Source organism: Pelodiscus sinensis, chromosome 4 (assembly GCF_049634645.1).
Source record: "Pelodiscus sinensis isolate JC-2024 chromosome 4, ASM4963464v1, whole genome shotgun sequence".
In the NCBI taxonomy this organism is placed as follows: domain Eukaryota; kingdom Metazoa; phylum Chordata; order Testudines; family Trionychidae; genus Pelodiscus; species Pelodiscus sinensis.
In genome coordinates, this window is record NC_134714.1 from 59,831,263 (window position 1) to 59,856,888 (window position 25,626).

General features: G+C 44.5%; 1 protein-coding gene across 1 annotated transcript in view; it reads right to left on the bottom strand.

Annotated features, from left to right (window-relative positions):
• Window positions 1-15,603: 15,603 nt before the first annotated feature.
• The window catches only part of KATNBL1 (katanin regulatory subunit B1 like 1), a 50,888-nt gene continuing 40,865 nt past the window's right edge, over window positions 15,604-25,626 (bottom strand). Inside the window, exons 8-10 of the mRNA XM_075927064.1 lie at window positions 23,560-23,649; window positions 19,599-19,692; window positions 15,604-17,832 (exon numbers count right to left, since the gene is read on the bottom strand). Coding sequence (XP_075783179.1) covers window positions 17,800-17,832; window positions 19,599-19,692; window positions 23,560-23,649 — 217 coding nt within the window. The 3' untranslated portion in view covers window positions 15,604-17,799. The remainder of the gene's footprint in view (window positions 17,833-19,598; window positions 19,693-23,559; window positions 23,650-25,626) is intronic.

Sequence of the window (25,626 nt, forward strand, 5' to 3'; positions counted from 1 at the left end):
TGGGCTCCGCAGTCCCCCCAGTGAGAGGCAGGAGGGGGAGGAGAAGAGAAAGAGAGAGGCAGGAGGCGGAGGAGAGCTGAGAGAGAGGGGGAGGCAGTAGGAGGAGGAGGAGAGAGAGACCGGCGGCTCAGAAGAGAAGATCGACGGGACCTGAAAATCCCGTCTTGTGACGGGCTAATTGGCTAGTATTTTAATAGTAGCCCAAATATTGTAATAATAGCAATGTACAGTTTATACTACAGAAAATACTTAATTTCTTTTCTGGAACTAATCAGATGTACGAAGAGGTCAAATCACCAACTTTCCTCCCCTTACCTTCCAAGTAGGCAATTTTAAAAGAACTTGTAAACTGAAGTCTGAGGTAGAGGATAGAAGGATGAGTCCAGAATTAAACATTGAAGTACAAAAGGCATGGAGTTCATTTATATCAGTTCTCACAACCAACCACCATACTAGAAATAGATCTGGTGTTTACAAAGATAGTAGAAAAGAAATAATAAAGGTTACCTACTAACAGTATTTCTCTAAACTTACTAAGAAAAATTGTTGTGCTATCTACGTGCAGCTATACAAATATTCATTTAACACTAACACTTTCTTCCAAATTAGGCCTTGTCTACGCTTGCAAGTTGTGTCAGCAAAAAAGCCTTTTTGGCAACAAAACTTGGACAGCGTCCACATTACAACACAACAAAAGTTGTGACAAACACCCATATTTGGCAACAAAAAAAACCTTTCACCTCCACACAAGACTTTTGTCTCTTCTCCTCCCTTTATTGTCAAGAGCCATGGAGTGTACACTATGCAGTAGGTTTTTTGTCAAGTTTATTGACCTCCAACATGTTTCCTACAATGTCTGATTAGCCACTCTGGCCGTCACTTTGAACTCTGCTGCTCTGCAGCTACATAGACAGCAACATAGCTAAACAGATATGCCCCTCCCATCTGCAAATCCTGGGAACTTTAAAAATCTATTTTCTGGTGTCTGGTTCATTGTGTAGTGGTCCTCATGGCATCTTTTCAGGGAAACTGGTGGCTATCACTCAAACCGTTTTCCTGCTTAAAGCAACACAATGCTTTTGAATCTTAACCGTGTGTGGGGTGAAGAATAGATGCAATCACAGTTATGAATGTCTCTTCCCTTACCAACCACTATTTTTTCCTCTCACTTCATCTCTGTTTTTGAGAAAGAAGAAAGGAACACTTCCCTGACAGGACATGCTTGGGAAACTACTACATGTAATCAGAAAACAGAATGTTTTAATTTTGTCTTCACAATAGTACTTGCTCTAATTAAGATAGCAAAATACTTTTTATTTTAACGCTGTTTTGAAGTGGTCACAGTTTTCTGAAATATTCAACTTCAAAATACATTTAGCAGTTTTTGAGTTATAGATGGAGGGGAAAGAAAAATATTTTTCTTCTGTTAAACCTCCCTCCTTCCTCCCCCCAGCCACATTCTAACTACATTATAGCCACAAAATTGATAGATTATGAAACATAGCATGGAATTAGTCCTCAGTAAACGTGTTTTTCCACCTTCGAAAAAAGTGATTTAACAATTTTTTTACATTAGTGATAAGCTTATGTTCGTGTAGAATTGTCTGTTAGAGACGGTGATTGTGCTTGCATGCAGCAGTTTGACAAATACATCACACATTAAGTCAATTATGAAGCAAATAATGTGTGGAAGTCCATGTGCACTGCACGTATAAACAAATTGTCCTATTGTTGCTCATAGAGACAGAATATGATGAGTCACATGTCAGAATATTCACTATTGATATCTAGATTTCCAAAATATAACAAATCTGACACTTTCATCTGCTCATATGTATGATAAATGCTATGATAAGTTTCTTTTCCATTCAAATTTAAAGTACATAACATACACCTTTTGTGTCTTTAGCCACAAGATGGCCTCATCATCATCCTGTATATTACAACCCAACAGGATGATTAATGGAATCCTTTCTGCTTTATTATGGTGTGTTGCATATGCTACTTCCTAGTAAAAAGGTTTGTCTCTGTTTCAAATATAAACCCAGCGTGAGAGTCTCACCCCTCTTATAGCTCCTGTATGCCACATAATAGGACAGAATAGACTAGAGAGGCTACAGTTTGGGTCTGTGGAGAATTTCTGCAGTGGAAGACACACTCACTTCCCCTCTGAGAATCCTTTTGCATACTCTGGAATAGGAGACATGACGGGGCTGTGACTAGCAGGAGTATTATACACTGCATAGATTCTGATCAGCATCAAGAATCCCCCTATGTAGGATACATCTACACAGCAGCATTATTTCAGAATAACTGATGTTATTTTGAAATAACATAGTGTGCGTCTACAGTAAGCTGGTATTTTGAAATAATTTCGAGATGGAGGACTTACTCCGTCTCCTGTAACTCTAATTTCAAAAGGAGTAAGGGAAGTCGAAGGAAGAGTGGTCTTCTTTTGACTTCCTGCTGCATAGACAGCGCCAAAAGCTGAATTAAGCCATTTCTACTTCAGTGACACAATTGTTGTAGCTGAAGTGACGTATCTTCATTTGACTTTTGCCCTGCAGTGTAGACATTCCCTCCAATTGTCAAACTTACGCCAAGGGCTACTTCTGTCTCAAGAGCAGCCTGGAACTGGGAAGTATACAAGTAGCTTAATGCCAGTTTAATGCCACCTTTCCAGAGGTTCCAAGTTTTGTGCTTCACCTCTCCTCTAGAAGGAGCAGCACAAAATCTCAACAAATCTCATCCTGATTTCTACGGTATTAAGTCTCAACCCAGAAGCCATAAAAGTCAATGGGAGTCCATGGAATGGTGCTATTTTACAATTTGGAATATGATCCCTACCATTTCATGTTTTAATCAGTAAGTAATTTGCCTTAGTCAGAAACATAATGTTGGAATTATGGATCAGTCACTATTCTGAGAAGCAGCAGTGTCTATTTATTGGACTAAATTACATTGTTACATAGGAGTCAGAAACTAATTCCTGCCATGTGAAAGAGGTATCATATGTAATTTCTGACTCATTCCATATGACTGGGTAGAAGAAATTAAGTTCAGGCCCTTACCAGGATGTCCCTGTGTGATTTTTACTTCATGTGCCTAGGTGAAAATTTAATCTCTGGCAAAAAAAAAAAAAAAAAAAAAAAAGACAAATGAAGCCTTCACTCTTTGATCACATGGCCCCTTCTTTGCAAAACTGTACTTTTGTCAATATTTTGTTTGATCATTGAATTCTTTTTACCACTTAGGGCCTATATTAGCCACCTCCAGAGCTTCTCAGTATCAGTGACTAGGAGGGCATGAGTTATTTCTGTCCTTGCACAAGCAATGTCAGTAGCATTTTGGATGTTTTTAAGAACTATAGAGCCATTGTTCTCCCTGGCTTTTAGATGTCTTTTGTTCCTTCTGTGGAAAGATTCTTAGACATGAGAGATATACCATCCATCTCCTGATTATGGGAATTTATCAGCCACTTTCTGTTTGAAAACTCTCTTGAAATAAGACTATCAGTCTCTGTGTTATATTCTGTCCTAGTTTTTTGGTGGATAGATTTTTTGCAACTACTGTCAAATGAATAGGCTTTGGCTAAACAAATTTGTTACATTTTTGGACCTAAGGTTTTTTATTCTGCCCATTAACTCTTTGAACAGTTGATCTTAATGTATCTAAACTAGTAGGTTGAAGACAATTGCTGATATGAGCCACTGTTGCGCATTATGGGCCATTACCTATTATTAATACTTCTGGAATCCAGTGGCATGTGAACTAATTCATTGTGTATTATTACATTGCTACTTAATGTGTCAGGCAATAGCTTAATTTAAAATGTGACTAGTAATCTATTCATAAGAAGTAATCTGTCTTAATTCAGAAATCATCTGTGACAAACTTTGACCAACTTGGTTCCTTCTAATTTACTGTACTTATTTTTGCACTTGGATACTTTTCTGTGATTGCAGCATACATACCTGGCTAGAATTGTGATGTGTTCTTATATTTCTCAATATCCAGAAGGGTGCTATGGATTCATGGTGGTATTAAGATACAGCTTCATTTCCAGAACCTCAATAATATTTTATGCTTTGAGGTACCTTTTCAATTGGCCATCCATCCAGAAAATGCAGTTATTTGTTCCGTAACTGGTATTCATTGAGATGTGTTGCTCATGTCCACTCCACATTAGGTGTGTGCTCACCACTAGTGCCAGTAGTTTTTCTCTCAGAAGTATCCATAGAGAACCTGTCTTTGGGGCCCTCTGGAGTGCCTCCCATATAGTGCAATATAAGGGGTGCCATTGGTTCCCTCTAACTTCAGTTCCTTCATGCCAGAAACTCTGAGGTTTTGTCTACACTGCAGGCTGTTCTTGTGCAAAAACTTGTGGAGCGTCCACACTACAAACCCATCCATACAAAAGAAAGTTTACTGTAGATCATCAGAAAAGAGGGCTTTTTGCGCAAGCAGTATTCCTCTCCCCACGAGGAATAAGCCATTTTGCGCAAGGCTAGTGTGGACAGGAACAGGGGTTTCTTGTGCAAAAAAACCCTATAGCTAAAATGGCCATCAGATCTTTCTTGCACAAAAGAGCGTCCGCACTGGCATGGATGCTCTTGCGCAAAAGCACATCTCTTGCACAAAAGCACAAGGCAGTGTGGATGCACTCTTCCACAAGAACTTTTGTGCAAAAAGTTCTTGTGCAAGAAGTTTGCAGTGTAGACATAGCCTGACAGTAGGGATGGAAGGTGGCTTAGGGAATGGACATGAGCAGCACATCTCAAAGAACACTAGTGCTTTGAGTGCTTGTTCATGTCCATTCCAAGTTAAGTGACTAAGCAGTATCCCCAGATGCAGGTAGGAGTTCGTGGCTGTGTAGACTATAACACAGCTCTGCTGAACCCAGTGTCATCTATGGCCTGTTGGTGATGGCATAATGAAACATGAAGGTGTTGACAGTTGACCATGTTGTGGCTCTACTTATGTACTGGATTGGGAATGTGCACCATTAAGGCTGCCAGAAACACCTGTTCTCCAGTTAAATGGGCTCTGACAATTGGTGGCAGTGGGATCTTTGCCAGCTCATAATAAATCATTTGTGTGAGAGGTGATCTAATTGGAAATTATTCATGAAGAAACTGGAAGGTCCTGCTGTATCAATGAAGATCTTGGTTGATATACAGAAGGGCCTGGTATGCTCCAAGTAAAAAGCTAAAGTCCTCTGTGTGTCCAGTGTACGTAGTCGCTGTTCCTCAGCCATCCGGCGTGGCTTGGAACTGAACACTAGCAAGATTATGTCCTGATTCATATACCACTATCAGCAAGAAGGTTGTGTGGGACCACAGCTGGACCATATCTTTATAAAAAGCTGTGTATGGTGTTCTGAGGTCAGAGCCCTGATCTCCAAGACTCATCTCACCAATGTCACCACCACGAGGAAAGCAACCTACCAAACCAGGAGGGAAAGGGTGTAGGAATTCAGCAGCTTAAACGACATGCTGGTTAGCCTTGAGAGGAGCAGGTTACGATCCCACTGTGGGATAGGGACCCGCACTTTCAGGTAAAGTCTCTCAAGGCCTCTCAGAAATATGACTATCATATCATGGGAAAACACTATCTGAATCTGGTAGAATTCAGAAATGGCCACAAGGTACACCCTCGTGGAAGATTGCATTAGACATTGGATTACCTGCTATGTCTCAGGAATGAAGATGGACTGTAAGGAAGAACATGAGGGGGAAATGTCATGTTTGGACATGCAATGGAAAAGAACGGTTACTTACCTGTAACTGTTGTTCTTCGTGTTGCTCATGTCCATTTGAGTTAGGTGTGCGCACCGCGTCTTCTGGAGCCTTTTCCCTAGCAGTTCCCGTAGCGCCGGCAGGGCGCCCCCTGGAGTGACGCCGCCATGGCAGGACATAAGTACTCTTGCCGGAGCTCCCCCACCTTAGTTCCTTCTTGCTGGATGCTCCGACAAAGGGGAGGTAGGAGGGGAATCGAATGGACATGAGCAACACATCTCGAAGAACAACAGTTACAGGTCAGAAACCGTTCTTTTCTTCTTCGAGTGGTTGCTCATGTCCATTCAAATTAGGTGACTTCCAAGCCAACCCCACTTCAAGGAGGAGGGGTCGGAGCACTCAGAAAGCGAAGTCCACGAAAGTTGAACAACCCAAACAAATTTATTCAACTAAGCAATCACAGAAAAACTGTAGAAAAGTGCAATGTGGTACAGATAAAACAAACATATTTACAACACAGAGCTGAGGATTGCAGATCCCAACCCTGCGTCTTCCCTAGCCTGCTGTGCCAGCGTGTAGTGTGCTGTATAGGTATGGAGCGACGACCAAGTAGCCACCCTGCAGGCCCCAAAAGCCACAGGTCAGTACGCCTGTGCCCTGGTGGAATGTGCTGTAACCCGGGGCGGGATATTCCTAGCCAAGGCATAACAGTCCCTGATACACCTTGCAACCCAATTGGACAATCTGTGTCGATATGGGGAGCCCTTTCATTCTGTCAGCGACAGCAATAAACAATTGTGTGGATTTGTGAAAGGGTTTAGTCCTATCAATAAAAAAAGCTAACGCATGTCTAGCATCCAGGGAATGGAGCACTTGCTCCTTAAGGGAGGTGTGGGGCTTTGGAAAGAAAACCAGGAGGTAAATTTCTTGGGACAAATGGAACAGTGACACCACCTTGGGGAAAAAGGCAGGATGAGGGCAGGGCCTGACATTACTGTCTGAGAACACAAGGTATGGCGGGTTTACAGTCAATGCCCTCAGCTCGGAGACCCTGCAAGCCAATGTAATGGCCACAATGAATGCAATCTTCGTAGAGAAGTGCTTCAAAGAACATGTGGCCAGAGGCTCAAAGGGGGGGGGGGGCGACATAAGTTTAGACAACACGAGGTTAAGGTCCCAAGAGGGAAGAGGGGGTCTAACCAAGGGGTACAACTTATCCAAACCCTTAAGGAACCTTTTGACCACAGGGTCAGAAAACAGAGAGACTCCTGCCGAACCAACATGGAAGGCAGAGAGAGATGCCACATGGACTTTGATAGAGAAGGTAGAGAGGCCACCCGACCTAAGCTCAAAAAGGTAGTCCAGAATGGACGAGAGAGGTGCACAGGACAGGTGCACTCCCCTTCTGGACGCCCAAGATGAGAACCGCCGCCACTTGGCTGCGTATGACTGCCTGGTAGATGGTTTCCTACTACTTAGGAGCACCATCTGTACCTCCTGGGAACATTCCTTTTCCAGTTGGGTCAGTCACAGATAAACCAGGCCGTCAGGTGGAGAGAGCTGAGATTCAGGTGAACCACGAGGCCCCCATCCCAAGGCTGGGTCAGGAGCATTATAGGCTCCTTGCTGAGCATATCCACCAGTATAGGGAATCAGAACTGCCTGGGCCACCGAGGGGCTATCAGGATGACCCTGGACCTGAAGGTCTTGACCCTGGTCAGAACCCTGGGAATTAGGGGAAACGGAGGGAAAGCATAGAGGATGCGTGCCGGCCATGGCACGGTCATGGCATCCTCCCTAGAGTGTTCCCCCAGCCCCAACAGGGAGCAGTAACTCTGGCACTTGGTGTTGCGTGCTGAGGCAACCCCACCTGTGGAAGACCTGTCGAAGGGCCGAATCCTTGAGAGACCGTTCTTGGGCTCCGAAGGACCTGCTCAGAACATCGGCCAGCAAGTTACTGCACCCCAGCAGGTACTCTGCCTGCAAAACTATGTTGTGCGCTACGCACAGGTCTCAGAGCCACAAAGCCTCACGGCAGAGGGGAGGTGACAGGGCTCCCCCCTGCCTCTTGAGGTAAAACACAGCTGCCATGTTGTCCAGGCAGACCAGGACAGAGCAGCGAGGCAGCTTCGACAGGAAGGTCTTGCAGGCTTTCCTGACTGCCCTGAGCTCCCAGACATTTATGTGCAGAGCCTGCTCTGCAGAAGACCACAACCCCTGGGTTCTGTGACACCCCAGGTGTGCTCCCCAACCAGGTCCGAAGCATCTGTGACCAGTGTAAGCGAGGGAGGAGGTACAGTGAACGGAATCCCGCTGCACACCACCGCCTCCTGAGTCCACCATTGTAAGGAGGCGATCACCTCCGGGGGCACTGTGAGAATCGTTGAATGCCCTTGCCAACCAGGCCTGCAGAGGCCTGAGCCTCATTCGACCATGGCATACCATATACGTACATGCCGCCATGTGGCCCAGCAGCCTTGAGCAGACCCAGGCAGTCGTGATGGGGAACCGGGTTAACTCGGAGACCAACTCCACTATGGACAGAAACCTGGTTCTGGGGAGGAGTGCTCTTGCCACCCTGACATCCAGAAGGGCACCTAAGAATTGGAGGTGCTGAGAGGGAATCAATGATGACTTCTCCTCATTTAGCATGAGTCCCAGCCTTACGAAGAGGGCCCTTGTGAGGGAAATATGGGCCTCCACTTGGTCGTAGGAATGACCACAAATCAGCCAGTTGTCCAGGTACGGAAAGATGTATACCTTTTTTGCGGAGGAACGCCGCTACGACTGCCATGCATTTTGTAAATACTCTGGGTGCTGTTGAAAGTCCAAATGGGAGCACTGTAAATTGGAAGTGGCATCGGGAAACAATAAAATGGAGAAACCTTCTGTGGCAGGGTCTTATTGTCACATGGAAGTACGCGTCCTTGAGATCGAGAGTTGCGTACCAGTCTCCTAACTATAAAACGGGGATAACAGAGGCCAGGGTTACTATTCTGAACTTGGATTTCACCACCATCTTGTTGAGGTCCCTGAGATCTAAGATGGAACCAACGCCACCCTTGGGTTTTGGGACAATGAAATACCGGGAATAAACCCCTTACCCTTCAGATGTGAAGGGACCCTCTCCACAGCTCCTTTTTTGAGTAGCTCTAACACCTCCTGATGGAGGATGCCTTCATGAGAGGTGTCCCTGAAAAGGGACGGGGTGGGCAGGTTGGAAGGGGGCAAGCCCTGGAAGGGGATGGTATAGCCATTTCTGACTATTTTTAGAACCCAGACGTCAGTGGTGATCTCTGCCCAGGTGTGAGCAAACCGGGATAACCTGGCCCCAAACAGGGGGCTAGGGTGGGAGGCTGGTTCGCAGTTCTCTAGCAGCCCGTCAAAACTGGTGCTTGGGCTGCTGAGAGGGGCCTTGACCAACCCCATGGGGGTTGTCCCCTCTCGGGCGGTGTTGACAACTCCTTGCGGCCGACGGGCCCACAGCTGCCCCTGCATCCCCACTGGGGGCACGAGGCTGGCGTCTCCAGTAATCCCCACAGGGGACCTGGGACTGCGTTCTCCTCTGTTGTCTATAGGGAAGCTGACGACGCTGAGGGGCCGGCGTGTGGATCCCCAAGGACCGGAGAATAAATCTCGTGTCCTTAAGCATATGGAGCCTGGAGCCAGTGTGCTCCGAAAACAACACTTTGCCGTCAAAAGGCAGGTCCTGAATCATGGTTTGGATGTCCGGAGGTATTCCAGACACCTGCAGCCAGGCACCACTGTGCATAACTACGCCCAACACCATGGTACGGGCTGCAGAGTCAACAGCATCCAGGGAAAACTGAAGGGCCGTGCGGGCAATGGTTCTGCCCTCCGAGGTCATGGCTGCAAACTCCTGACAGGCCTCGGCAGGGAGCTTATCCTTAAACTTATCCACTGCCTGCCATGTGTTATAAGCATATCGACTCAGCATCGCTTGCTGGTTAGCAATGCGGAGTTGCACTCCACCAGTGGCATACACCTTACGGCCCATCAGATGAAGGTGTTTGGGCTCCCTAGCCTTCGGGGATGGCCCTGGCTGCGGAAGCCTCTCCTTTTGAGCAGCAGCTTGAATGACCAAGGACCCCGGAACAGGTTGGGAGTACAGATGTTCGTGTCCCTACTGGGGGACATAATAGCGCCTCTCGACTCCCTTTAAAGGTAGGGGTCAGGGAAGCCGGGGTCTGCCACAGGGCGTTAGTAATCTTGGCCACGGTTTTATTAAGTGGCAAAGCCAAGCCGGCGGGCACATTATCGGAGAGGATGTCAACCATGGGGTCCATGTCCTCCACTACTGGCTCCAATGGGACACCCAGATTGGAGGCCAGACGCCTAAGCAGATTCTGATGCGCTCGAGCATCCATAGTAGGCAACGCCAGTGCGGGATCCGCCAAGGCTTCATGAGGAGACGAAGATGACGACGACTCCTGGATCGGTACTATATCCAGCGAAGGGCCCGGTTGAGGAGCCAGCTAGACAGGCGACACCGTTTGCGGGAGCGGCTCTGGCATCAAGGCTTGCGGCATCAAGGCTTGCGGCTCTGTAGCGACATCTATAGTAACAGACCTCTGGGGCCAAGGAGGGGGTTGAGACAGCGACGCCAACGGTTGCACTCAGTGCCCTGAGACACCGGACACCACAGAGGAGGGCACAGGCCCCTGCCACTGGCGGTATGCCCATGGCATCCAGAAGAGCCATTGCAGTTGAGGCGGCCAAGTCTGCTGCACACGCGAACCATCACTCCGGTGCCGGGAACGGGATCTATGATGAGAGGAAGCTCCCAAGGACTCCGACCTGAATGAGGCCGCATCAGAATCCAACGAGTAATCAGACTCAGGCCAGGGAGGCGCAGATGACGAATGCCCTGCCACCAATGGAGGGGCAAACCTGGCCATAGATTCGGGTTTGCCCACATGTGTGCAATGAGGGCGTGCCGGCTCCGGGAAGACAGGTCCCGGTGCTGGTTGTGGTGCCGGGAGGACAGGTCCCAGTGCCGGTAGTGGTGCCAACACGGTACATGGCTGTGCTGTCGAAGTCTGTACCAGCTGCAGGCGTGGAACCCCCAAAGCTGGCTGTCATTCTGGCAGCAGCCCCATCACTGTTCCCACAGACTCTACCACAGGCTGGGATGAAGGTGCTAGAGTTATCGAGACAAACCTCGAAGAGATCGATGGTACTGGCGATGGTAGTACCGGCATGGCCCACAGGGCCTGTAATGGTGCCAAAACCTGTATCGGTGCCGAAGAGCCCAGAGCCGGAATTTGCATCGGTGCCGAAGAGCTTGATGTTGAAGGGCCTGGTGCCGAAGACTGGGGTGGCACCCTGGGAAAGCTGCTCAGCACTGGTACCGATGATGGTGCCGTAGACGGTGCCACAAGGCGTGGGTGATACGGCACCAGCGCAGCCAAGAGGGGGTCTGGAAGAGGTCCCAACATCGAGGGGGGGTCGAGCCCAGTCGAGTGCCGGGTGAGGCTTAGCGGCCTGTGTCAAGACCAGCACCGAGGTAGAGGCAAGCGGTACTGGTCCCACAGGAGACGGTCCCGCTGCATAAGCGACCAGTGCCAGCCGATCACGCTGGTACAGAGGCGAAGCCGGTGCCAGCACGGCCTCCGGTGTAGGCGACCTCGACCTCTCCGCCTCAACTGACAACGGAGGGGAGGTAGTAAGGCTAAAGAGATCTTGTGCTGCCTCAAAAGTGTCCGGCATGGAATGACAGTACAAGGGTAGCTGCCCTGGACTGGATGGTCGTTCTGCTCGCTTATGCCGCACAGTGGTAGTTGAGGACGTGTGCACTGGAGACTCAGCACTGCGGTGTAGGCCCGACTTGGACTTGCAGCTCGGAGACCTACCATGGGACGTTTTTGATCTCTTCAGCGCCGGGGAGTGAGAATGGTGCTGAGCCCTCGATACCGAGGCCCGCTCCCGAGATGGAGCGTCGCGCATGGATGCTGGTGCACTGTGCACCGCAGAGTGTCTAGTCGGTGCCAGTTGGAAAGCTGCCTCCATGAGGAGAAGTTTTAAAAAGGAGTCCCTCTCCCTCTTAGTGCGTGGCTTAAATGACCTGCAGATCTTACAGGAGTCTGTTAGGTGGCCCTCACCCAGACATTTCAGACAACTATAGTGAGTCTCCTTTGGGCATAAACTTCGTGCACACAGAGCACGCCTTAAAGCCTTGTGGCCCTGGCATTCCTCCCCCCCGCAGGGGGAGAAGAAAAAACAAAGAGCTACTATCTAACTAATTTGAACTATTTAGAACTATTTACAACACTAAGAGAAACAGGAACTATTAACTGCTCTGAGAGAGAGAGAGCTCCAACGACCGTCACAGGCGGTAAGAAGGAACCGAGGTGGGGGAGCGCCAGCAGGGGTACTTATACCCCGCCATGGCGGCGCCACTTCAGGGGGCGCCCTGCCAGCGCTACGGGTACTGCTAGGGAAAACGCTCTAGAAGATGCAGTGCGCACATCTAATTCGAATGGACATGAGCAACCACTCGAAGAAGGAAAAACCTTATCCACTTGGCCAGGTAAGTCAGTCTAGTGGATGGCTTTCTATTTTCCAGAACTTTCCGGCATGTGCGTTCCTCCAGGTTTAGCCTTGGAGCTGCCGTGCTGATAGACAGACTCAAGATTGGGATGCACGAGTTGACTGTGCTTTTGCAACAGCAGGTTTCAGTCAGTTGGGAAAGGACCAGGGAGAGGTAGCTGATGGGCTCATGAGCATGCTGAACCAATGCTGGCTGGCAATCATGATGACCTGTGTTTTGCATTAGATTCCCTGATCATGACAGGAGAAAGGCATTGGACAAGAAGTTCTTGTTTAGGCCTCACAGGTATGCATACAAATTTTGTATCCATGTAGGTCTCTACTTGTATATAACCATTGTCAAGTAAACATCTTGTAGAAATGTAGAATATCAGATGTAGAATTTTTGGGGAGCGGATTTAATAGTGTGGCAAATACTTCTCAAATGTGTATTTATTAGATCTCATTTTAAGTTAACATGGAAATTCTGGCAGGGCAGGGACCCTCTTTTTTGTCTGTAAGGTGATTAGCACAATAAGATCATAGTTTATGACTTAGTCTCCTAGGTAACATAACAGAACAGAAATCTTTCTAATCCAAAACACAGGAACCACGTAAGCATTGCCAGTCTAAGTATTTCTATCGTATGCACCCTCAGTTGTTTTCTAGAATAACTAAGTCTAAGAGATAAGTCTCCATGTTCATATATGTGTTGCTCATTGCTAAAAAAGGTGAAATGTGTCAAATAATTTTAGTATATGGATTACTGTTCACTAGGAAGCTGACCAAGACATCTAACATGTTAAAAAAAAAAAACTTTTCAGGTGGTTAGATCTAAGCTAGATTTGAAGAAGTTGGCCAGTTTTACAGTGGTCTAATTTGCATGTTTCTGTATTATCTTTTACCTAATTTTTTACAAAATTAACTCATTATTTAGTCAGGGTATTTATTAATAACTGGATATAAAAATACATAAACAAATACCATATCTACTAACACTTCCAATTTTCTATTTTTGATACTAGTGTTTATGACCTCTCATATTGTCAGAATAAAATGCAGGCCTCTTTTAGATACATATGGTGTGAAGCAAAGCTGAAATCTCGGCCCGTTAATTACTAATACAGAGCAAGTGAATCTTCTAGTCTTTATTTACTCCTTTGCTCTTAGGGTCATCTTTCTCTCCGAATAGTGCAATATTGAAAGCAAAAGGAATGCAGCTGACACAATGGAAAAGAACTATAAAAAAGGGGACAAGTCAAAACAGCCTCAAACACACGGCTGGAGAAATCAGTCTATTACGCTACATCTACACTGCAGACTTCTTGCACAAGAAGCCTTTTGTGCAAAAACTCACGCAAGAGCATGTCCACACCTCAAAGCACATCAGTGCCTTTGCGCAAGAGAGCATCCACACTGCATGGATGCTCTTGCACAAGAAAGCTCTGATGGCCATTCAGAATGGCCATCAGTGCACCTGTGCTTTTTCCCATAGGGGTTTCTTGCACAAGAAACCCCTCTCGAGCATTCACACTTGCCTTTTTGTGCAATAGCTGTATCGCAAAAGGGAGTTATGCCTTGTAGGTGGTTTACCTACACTGGCAAAAGCCCTCTCTTCTGCTATTTTACTGATTTACTTGCGCAAAAGCGCATTTGAGGCATGGAGACACTGCAGGTTTTTTGCAATATCCTTGCAGTGTAGATGTAGCCTTAAGAGTTTGGAATATCAACAGCACAAGTAAATATTTATCTGTGGTATCAAGATTTAAGGTGAAGAATCTATCTTTGAGATAAGGGTTTTCCACTTCTAAGTTTATTCTAATTGATATTTAGAAAGAGATATGTTAACTTAGCTCCTGCAAAATGAGTTCTACAGTATCACTAACCCCCATGTGCCCACCTTGTTAATATTTGCACTTTCCCAAGCCCAGTCCTAACCAAAGTTAAGACATGAATTCACATACCAACAGTTTAAATTGTTTTTTTGAGAAGTTGGTTTTACACAGTTCAAAATTTGCCTGAGGGCTTCTCCATCTTCAGGTTAGAGAATGAGTAAGCTCTGTTTGGCAGTTTATGTCAAAATGCTTACTACAATAGCCTCAAGCCCTTTGTGAACATTGCAGTGAAAGAACATTCTCCAAAATGAGGCCTTCTGTTTCAGGCCTCAATTTCATATTTGCGGATGTAAAACAAAGAACATGTCTGTGTGGGAGTCTCAAATCCTCAAGTATATACATGCTTTCATTGCATAACAAAATGTACAGCTTTAATCCAGCACTTGAATGCTTTACAAAGGAGAAAACACTTGCTGTAAAGCAAATGTATGAAGGCTTAAAATGTAAAGAGAGAAAAGGGCAGTTCACCTTGAGTAACTTTCATGAGTAAAAATGAGATAGTGAGGGAAAGAAATGGCACAAAAGCCACTGTAGTAGACATAAGTATTAACTGTGGGCAACAGAATGGTGGGAAGTTTCTTTTCTCAGTGAAATATTTATTAGTCCAGTAATGATTCTTCAAACTGAAGAATTAAACCAGTCACTACATAGAGATTTTAATCTGTTTATACAGATGCTGACAGCTTTACTACCTGTTTCACTTTGATTTGACAGTACAATACATTCCATTATAGCATAACCCATTACCAGCCAGTTGTAAAAAAACAAACAAATGGCAGGCAGATGCTGACAACCACCAAAAAAATCTCATTCAAGTAGTTCTAAAGCAGTCAAGATATATATTGCTGGATAAATGAAACTTTGGTTAGAATTCTGTTGATACGAATGACCAAGAATTCTGCTCATCTCAGTCTTGTAGCTCACTCACAGTCACAAATGAAGAAATGCACTCATTCAGGTAAGGTAGGGAGAAAAAGACACTACATTTTTATTTCAGTACTCCCTTATAAATGCTGCAGAAAGAACTTCTGGTGGAAAGACATATTCTTTACAAGTCATTTGCATAAGTTGGTGATCCAGACAAGTTTTCTCTTTACTGCTTGCACAAGGGATACAAGAGAATACAGTCCTTTTAACTGTAATCTGGTGAGAAATCAATGACCACCTGCAACATTCATTTGGAACTAATACCTTTGTTACTATAGTCAAGCTGGATACTATGGAAAATATGTGCATTTTTACTTTCGTGATTATTCCAGTCAGCTTCTGAAAGGCTTCCACCCACTGAAGTTATGCTCAATTTTCTTTTACTACAAGTGTAACATGACAGTTTTCATCTCTTTTGGCGCTCAGTACCCTTGCAGAGTGATTTAAAAACTCTAGCAATTGCAAGACAAAGTAAAGAAATCAGAAGAAAGGAATTTGAAAATACTCTTTATCCATAATAGAGCAACAGTAAAGGGCACAAAAACAAATGCTTAGAGAAATTATAAAGATGTTCTATAATCCTGATTAATGCACTCAAAAATGACTTGTTTTAGCAGGGTATTGTTTCAAAATTACATGAGCATGAATAACAGTTCTTGATAAACCTCTGAAGATAGGTGGCACTCAAGTCTCAGAGCAAAAAGAGAACTTTGGTTCAAATGAACTTCTGTACTTTCTTCAAATTACTGTAACTAATGGAATTAAAAAGTTAATTTGGGAAGAAAATCCAAATAAGGTCTACTTTTAAATAATAAAAATAAGATCACAGGATGTTAATAGGAAAATGTAACTTTCCACAATTTTACCTGAAGTTGTCTTAGATCAATGTCAGGTTTGAAATCTATTCTAAATTGCCCATGCCCTAGGATGATAGAGTTGTTGAGTATTTACCTATGTGAAGAAACTCTAGACTGAGCAAACACTTTTCTATTTAGCCCTCAAACATTAGAGACCATAAAATTCAAATTAAACTCAAAATGAAGTAATATTCTAGAGCCTTACGCTTTCATGGTGAAAATGTATACTCTAGTTTCAGTTACAAAGTAGAGGAGCCCTACTCATGCAGGAGAAAAAAGACTGGCAATGGTCCCTTTTGTACATAGTTGCAAAAATACACCGATGAAGCTACAGTAGTTATAATTGCTGATTTAAGCATGAAGACAACTTCCATAATAATTTTAATTAAAAAACAACAGAGTCAGTGGCTAGGTATGTGATACAGAGCTACAGTTCAGCTTCTGTTTTAAGTGTGAGGTTGGTACTTCATAGAATTTTATTTGGACAAGCATTTTCAACTAGTCACAACACAAAAGAAAGTTGCCAGTCTAAAAAACCCCAAATTTTCCATAGCTATTAAGTTATAGCAGTTAAACAAAAATATCACAATTAATAAGAAAAATATAGCTGTAAACTGTGCTACTGAATTTGTTCCATTGTGAATCTCTTTAGATTGAAGGTAGCTTGAATATATCTTAATTAAATCAGGAAAAAAGCACATGTTTAAACAACTAAGTTTGTAAAAGCCATGTGTTAACTTTTGTTAGAGGAGGTAGCCTATGAGTGGTTAGATCTGAAAAAAATACATGTCTATTCTGGCTGTAAACATTTGTAGAGCAGTAGATACAAACATCCATAATAAAAAGTAATGTGGAAAAAGGTGTTTGAGGGGAAAAAAAGCAGTAACAGGTAAAATTATCTGAGCTTCAAAAGGAAAAGCCAGTAGAAACATTTACTCATCTGTGTAGTTTAAATGATACAGAACTGAAGATTAATATATTACAAATCCACATACAATAAAAAAAAAGTGTTGTCTGTATAAATTCACCAGTCTGACTTTTGCAATAAGCATTTATCCAAACAGATTCAGGTATTTTATGCACAAGTTGTGTCCTACACATCTGAATTCTCCACAGAACAGATATTGTGGATATACTGATTTTTTTAAAAGTGTGCAAATGCTTCACAAATGTTTTATATATTGTGAACCCCTGATTTTCATAGCAGTTTATCATGTCTTGATTTGTTGATTTCCATAGATATATTTTGTATATTAATAAATTGGCTGTGTCAAACATCAGAAATTAAGGCATCCTGCTGTATAAAGTTTCTCAATAGTGCAAACAAAAACATTTTTAATATTTTGATTAAAAGATACTAAAACATTTCAATTTTTCAATGTAACTGAGAAACAGTTGCACATCTGACTTTTCTTGTGAAACAGTTTAAAATCTTATGGCGCTTGGTCTTGATGGTTCCTTATAACTGGTTCTGCAGTTGTGTCTTCATGATGGTAGAATTTATATTCCTTTATGCCATATTGTAGTGAAACAAGCAGCACTTAAATGACTTTACCAAATAACTGAACAAATCCCAAATACAGCAAAGGCATATAGTTTTCATAGTGCACTTTCACCTCACTGAAGTAAAAGCTGCTCCTATTAGGCATTTTTCCACTTCAATGTGAAGTAGATTGCTAAGATTTTGTTAGTGGTTTCATTAAACAGTTTTTGAAGGTCCATTCCTCTTCTGCCAACAGTTCTCAGAAGAGATGCATAATCCTTGAAAAATCCCTGGATTTATATATTTCTAAAATGTAAGCCACATAAGCATGCCTCAGTTCTCCAAACATCTCAGTGTAGCTGTAATAAATAAGCACCTACATCCTAAAAATCAAAAAAAATAAAATTGTCACATTTAGTGCTGAAATAAAGAATGTATGAGGTAGGATGCATATTGTAATAATTTCAAAAGTATTCCACAAAGATATTGTAGTGTGCACTGCAATTGCACCTAAGAGCCTAAGTCAGGGACCAGAATCCCGGTGTGCAAGGTCCTGTACTAACACAGAACAAGTACAAGTCATAAACTAGGGCCCTACTATTTCCAACTTAAGTACAGGTAGGACCTTGTCTGCTGAAAAGCAGGTTGAGACCAAATTCTACAGCAACATCAATTTCACCTCCCTCAAGCCCCCCTTCCCCCCCCCCTACACACACCATGGCACACAACTGCAAATACTCATGAGTTAAAATTACTTGATTTTCAACAATTTTTCTTTCTTTTATGCCCTCCAAGCATCTTGGCCTCCACTCTCTGGTTATCTGCCCCCCAGCATTGTACAAGTGGGCTAAGAACTTCCTTCTCCCCGTACATGGCACAGAAAGGGGGCATGTTTGTATGAAGCTACAATGGCCTAATCTCTGGGCTTTGGTTGTTGAGCTACTCTTCAGATAGCATCTAATTTTTTTTTTTTTTGGGTCTCCCACCACTACATGGCTGAAATATGGACTCCAGTTCTTCCTCGCTGACCTCTTGCTGCTGGGAACATGTACTCTTCAGGGGGGAAAGATGGAGTACAGCTATAGACAGGTCCCAGCAGGGCAGTAGGACAACATATCAGGAGTCTGGATACCACAAAACAACAAGTTATGGAATTGTAGAGTTCAAAAGCTATTGAAGTAGGTCATAACCTAATAGCTTTGGGGTATCTGTAGAGTTATGAAGACAACACTGTATTGATTTATGCTCTGGTACTTAGTTACCAAGATAATTTTGGAAACCCTGAGGTTTTTCGGTTTTTAAAAAGAAATTTGGGATTTTGGAGTAATTTTATGGCAGATTAATTCTACAAGGGTCCTGATTACAAGCAAACATCAACACCATTCCCTTACAATAAGATATACATTCTTTTGTAAAAAGCCACTGCATCTCCATTTTTTCCCACTTCAAGGAGCAGGCAGCTGGTGAAAAGTGGGTGGGTAGGTTGGGTAAGCAATACATGCATTTCTAGTCGGTGCAAAATTTCTTCCCTCCCAAGTTTATTCTTTTACTCGCTTTCTTGGGCTCAGGAACCTCTCCTTCACTCCACTGGTCAAACCATGCAGCTGAGCCAATGCCTATCCTCCCTTCTTTACCATACTTGAGCCATGTCAGAGCTCTCCCGGGAAGAGGGCTCTGGCTAAGGCAGCCCTATGGGATTCAAACTGGTTTGTGGGAGGAGTCCATGATTCTACAGTTCTGAGTGGAAGTAGTACCTCCAGAAATGGATGCTCAGGCACTTGTCCCCTCAGTGGGCCTGTCACTGCACTAGTTACCTAGGATTTTTATACTGTCCTCATAATATCCAAGTATCTTACTAGTATCAAAACAAATTTTATATATCTGCTTCCTTTCCATATTTGGGAGGCATGTGTGTTTATTTAATAAACATTTTTATGAGAAAGGCAAACTAGGTCCCCAAGTTAGATGAAACTGTAAAGCAGATTGAGAATTCTCCAAAATAACTCTGATTTACAAGACCATTACATGAAAAATATTTCCAAAAGATTCTATATCCTTCAACACTTGCTGGTTGTATGCAAATCTGATGTTAAGTTAAATGGATATTCAGTGTTACACTGATTACTGAACATCACTGGAAACAAATTACCTTAGCTACATTACCAGTATATCCCGGAACCAGAGTTAAATGATTTTCTTGTTCCCACAATCCACTTAATTGTTGTTTTAAAATATGAATATTTCTGGAAGATAAATATAAACGTGAAGTTACAAATGCATTTTACATGTATCTAAATATCACTTGGGTAACAAGTGTTTTACTGTTAAGGTCTTAGAAGTCTTGGTATCTGAGAACATTTTATATTACCTTAGTGGCAATATGAAGGCAGGGTGTAGACTTCTGAACTTACTGTAAGTTCAGCAGTTTTTGAACAAAAATGAAAGTATGTGTGTTGCATTTATTAAGAATCCAATATAAAAATCACCAAGAACATTAAAAAGAGTTTTGAAGAACACCGTTTACTTCACAAAAATCAACTTACTTTAAAAGTCAAAGTTTTCTCCAAGCAGTGTGGGTTGACCTACACATGCCCGGTACATCTCTTTGTGCTCCCAACCAAGGGCATAATGAGCAGTGCAGGATCATGCCACTTCAGTTTCTCCTTGCACCACAGTGTAGTCAAATTCAAAGCAGAGGGGGAAGGATGTCAGGTAGCAGCATACAGATAGAAACCACACATCTCAAAGAACTTATACAGGCAGTCCCCGAGTTACGCGGATCCGACTTATGTTAGATCCGCAGTTATGAACGGGGCCCTTCCTCTCCCTGGTCTCCTGCCTTCCCGCGCTCCCCCCCCCTAAAAAAAACAAAACAAAAAACCAAAACAGGGGCTGCTGCCACCCTGCGCTGCTGCCTTTGTATCAGAGGTAGCAGCACAGGGTGACAGGCAGCCGGTTTTTAAACTGGCTCCCATTGGGAACCAGCTCCTGCCTAGCACCCCAACGCTGCTGCCTCAGATCCAGATTCAGAAGTGCAGAGTAGGAGAGGCTCCTCAGGAGCGGGGCTGGAGTGCACTGGCTGCTGGCCCCATCCCTGGGGACTACAGAATAGTTGAGCAACTGATAAGTATTCATGAGTTGAATAATCGATTCAAGAATTGAATAATCTACTTACTATTCAATTAACCAATATTTAACATCCCTAGTACAGAACACCATATTGTGGCTTTTCAGATATCTTGCTACAGAACAGCTAACAAAGAAAGAAATGGTGTGTGCTCACACAGCACGAGCCAACACCCCCTAGAGAGTGGGAGGGAGCTGATATTTCGTAGTGTACCACTATGAGGTCTGAGACCCACTTAGATCATCTGCAAAGTTAGGACTTGGCCCCTTGATCTTGCTGCCATGGCCACAGAACCACTTGGTGGCTTTCAAAAGGACTTAGTTGTTTGTAGGTAGAACATCAAGGACCACTCAACACTGAGGGAGTGTAATCTCTTGTCTGTGGAGAAATGTGTGGTTTTGGGCAGAACACAGATAAGTAGATAAACTGGTTGAGATGGAATTCTGACAACCTTGGGGTGTAGTCTCAATGAAATTTTCTTTGAGGAAGACCAGTCAATGAGGGTATACCTTCATGGCTGCTACTTCACTGATCCTTTCTGGTTTAAACCAGGAACAGCAACCAGGAATGCCACTTTCACGGAAAGGTGGTCTCATGGCATAGGTTGCCGAAGATGGTCTCATGAAGGCTAAAAGGATGAGGTTAAGATTGCCAAATACACACTTCAGTGGAAAGATTTTGAGCAGGCCTTTTGTGAGTTGTACCATCATACATTGCATAAAGATGGAGTACATGTCCACAGACAGAGGAGGGAGAGGAAGGTGCTAGGTGCTTCCAGGTGCACATGCATTGCAAAGATTGAAATGCCGTGTGGAGCCAGAGGCCAGCAAGGAGTCTCCTTTTTCAAAGGAAGACCACTTATAGGACCACAGATGTTGCTGGGCCAGAAGTCCTGGTTTAGCGAGGTACAACCTGTAGTTCACAATGAGGAATTGTAGGTCAGTTTATGGAAAGGCCTATCTGCTCAGGAGGACTAATCTTTTGAACCCTTTCTTTGTCCAGTGGAGCAGACTTATGGAGATGCTGAGGAGCTCATTCTGCAAGTACATGAAATAGTGACTTAGAGGTCAGGTGTGAGCAGAGGAAGTCAGCACTTGTAGCATCTTCTGTCTCTTTTTGAGGTGAAGGCACATGAAGCTAGAAAGTGTCATGCTATCTGGGCCATTTCAACTATGGACTCATTAATAGGGAGTGCTACTCTGGAGTGTTCCTTTGACTAGAGCATGTCTATGAGATGATGACGACGACGAACGTGCTGGACTTCCACCAGCAGAATCCGAAAGTTAGTAGCCACCCCTTGCAGGTGCTGGGGCTACTGATGATCATCATCTTGAGGAGACAATGGCAGAAGGACAACTGCGTCAGCTAGGCATCCCTTGGAACCACTGATATCAGTTCAACATTTTTCTCCTCATAAAAATGGAGAGTTGGCTGATGTGTGGGGGGAGGAATTTTAAAAACCTTGCAATGGTACTAGGAGACTGTATTACAGATCCCAGGAGGGCTAGAATGAGCTCTTCCATCGGTTTGGGAGGGCCGAAGAGGAAGCACTACCAGGCTTCCCTCAGAAATCCTAGCAAAGCAGGTAGGGGTGCTTCAGCTGTCTGTTCAGGCTCCCTCTGCGACAAAGGTGAAACTGACTGGGCTACATTCTGGAATTCCTCCAAGTCAGATGATTGTTCCATTGGAAATGGCAGGATCATTTATACTGAAAAGCCCCTGTCCAATGAATGTGGAAGGGGCCTTTCCTGCAGCAGAAATAGCACTTCATCATCTGGTGGGGGACCTACTGGAGAATAGATGGATCTGAGTTGGGGGGGCAGGGAGTCTGCAGGTACAGCATGAACACCACCTCTGGAGATAAGAACATCTCTGACTCTGAAGAATGACCATAGAGACTCCAGAGGGACCCAGTTCCACAAGCCTGTTCTCTGTGTGTGATGGCAAAATAGCACCGATGCAAGTATCTGGAGCTTCACTCATAGATGGGCATGCTACAAAGCCTCAATACGAGGACCCCAGCAGGAACAAGAGATCCTACTTTTTCTTAGCCTTACCCTCTGACCAGGTGCATGTGTGTTGTCTTTGGCATTGGCTGGCACAGCACAGGGAAGGAATGTATACATGTATCTCTAATCTACAGGGATCTGATGTTATACCCAGGAGTGTTTCTTGCTCTTGTAGTGGGACTTGTGCTTACTCATCAGCGTTGGTGGTGCTCTACCATGGGTTGTGTTTGGCAGGGCACCGCTGAGTTATGGAGGATCTCCCTGGCCAGGATCCGAGTGCATCTGGGGCTTGCCTCTTCCATCAGTAACTTGCTGAGCTGGAGATCAGAGGCTTCTTGAGTTGTGGGCAGAACACATCCGACATAAGTAGGATCCGCGTAAGTCGGGGACTGCCTGTATAGGCACTGTTAATATTTGGATGGAAAAGGAACAAGGGCAGGAGATGCAGTTCTTGAAGACTGGAATCTGATGTATAGTTTCTGGGTGACAAGGATCTGACAAGGGTCCCAACTGGGGATAGGTTATGTTAAGCCACAATAACAACTATATGAATGATCCCAAGTATAAAACTATTTATTTACAAAAGAGAGAGGCATCTCTATCTGGATAAGAGTGAAGGAGGAACATGGCTTTCAAATTAGACCATGCACAGTGTAGTTGACTTGCATTGCCCCTCAGGAGTATGAGGAGATGTAACCATTTTTCAAATAACATGCAGGATACTGCTTGGAGAAAAAACTTCCAAATACAGGTGCATGGTGTAAATGCATATCAACATATGCAATACATATAGAAACCATCAAAGAAGTGAAGTTCACATGTTCAGGTTACCATATATTGCCTGAAGCATTTTTTTATTTTTGGAGAACTGGTATTTGAGCCCTTGTGATCATGAAAGAAAAAACAATGTAAGGCAGTTTCTGAATAACTACACAACTACAATAATGAGTGACAATGCACAATATTATACTTACCCATCTTTTACTTTTTCCATGTGTGCAGACAGTTCTGACCACCATCTCTTAATGACAGCTAAGAGCCAGTTTAGACCAACTATCACGTATCTGTAACGACATATTTAGATAGTATGCACCTACACCTCTTCGGTGCAGATTGATGCATATCCACCAAATGAAAGGAGATTACTTGAGAGTAAAGGATAAAGCTCCGAAGGTGGCACAACACAACCACAATCCAGGCTGAACCTGTTGTCCAGGTCTCTCTAGACTGGCAAAATCCGTGTTTCAATAGGACCATGGATGTTGCTGGACTAGAAAGCCCCAGCACAAAGGGTTGCTGGTGGCAGGGAGCAGGGCTGGCTGGCATGGCTGGGATGCCAGCAGGGGGCTGGAGCCCGTGGGAGGGTGGGGGGAGGTTACAGTAGAGCTCACAGCCAGCAAGGCTGCTGGAGTCCACAGGGCAGGGCAGGGAGGGGAGGGAGAGGCGGGGGCGGGAGGAAGAGAGGAAAAGAGGGGCTGCAGAGCTCACAGCTGGTGGGGCTGTGAGTGCCCACAGGGCTGCCATTGGAACTCCTGGGGCTGGTGGGTTCACTGAAGTTCACAGGACTGCAGAGTCCACAGAGAAGCCGCAGCCAGGGGGCTGAGGTAGCAGTGTCAGGTAGCTGGGAAGAAGAGCCCATCAGAGAAGCTTCCCTCCCTCCTCCGACCTTCCCTGGACTAGAAAAATCCCTTGTCCGGGACTGGTTACATTCCTGAGGGAGCCGGACCAGGGAGATCCAGCCTGTATCATGAAAGAAAAATAATTTTACATTTTAACAGCTCTATGTGTATTTTCTATTTTGAAATGATGAAGCAAGCTCACAAAGGATATCAAAACGTTCTGCACCAGAATGTTCCCCCAGTGAGTCTCATAACAGACTCAAGACTTTGGTACTGGGTCTACAAGATTTTTGTACTTGTGAATAAACCTTGAAACAAGAGCAAAGCAAGCCTCCTCCTCTATGGCTCTAGAGAACCATTGCCAAAATTAAAACCAAACAAAAAATTGCACTTTTTGCACGATTGGGGGACTGGGCCTGGAGGAAATAGGGATAGGGATTCACCCCGTAAGAGCAGTCCCTGCTGAGACTTGTGTATGGAAGCAGGGGGAAGTGAACAAAAGAACACAAGAATGGCCATACTGGGTAAGACCAAAGGTCCATCTAGCCCAGTATCCTGTCTTCCAACAGTGGTCAATGCCAGATGCCCCAGAAGGAATGAACAGAATAGGTAATCGAGTGATCCCTCCCCGTCACCCATTCCCAGCTTCTGACAGAGAGAGGCCAGGGACATCATTGCTACCCATCCTGGTCGTTGATGGACCTATTGGGGTGTTACCAGGTAACAGTTTAATTGGTTACCTGTTAAGCATTGTCCATTAAGGGAGAGAGGCTTAACTTAAATTATACCCCTTAATGGTTGAATGTCACCTGGGGGGAGCAGTCCCCCACCAAGGCCCAGCAACGGGAGGCGGACTGCTCCATCCCTGCTGGACCCCCTGCAGGGGGAGGGAGCAGCAGCGCCCCTGGGGGGCATGGCCAGGAGCAGCCAGTCTTTAGCAGGAGCTATTCTAGCCCCAACTCCTTCTCCCCACCCCCTCCACCCATTTCATCAGTTAAACCGTTAAAACCAAGTGTCAGCACTATATTTAACCGGTTAACCAATTAAATGGGATTCTTATGACCTATCCTCCATGAATTTATCTAGTTCTTTTTTGAACTCTGTTAAAGTCCTGGTCTTCACAACGTCCTCTGGCAAAGCTGACCATGTGAAGACCGTTGACTGTGTGAAGAAATACTTCCTTCGTTTTGTTTTAAATCTGCCACCTATTAATTTGGTGACCACTAGTTCTTGTGTTATGGGAATAAGTAAATAACTTCCTAGTCCACTTTCTTCACACCAGTCATGATTTTAAAGAACTTTATCATATCCCCCCCACAGTCTCCTCCTAGTGTTTTCAATCTGTCATATGGCAGCTGTTCCATACCCCGAAGAATTTCTGTTATGCTTTTCTGAAGTTTTTCCAATGCCAATATATCTTTT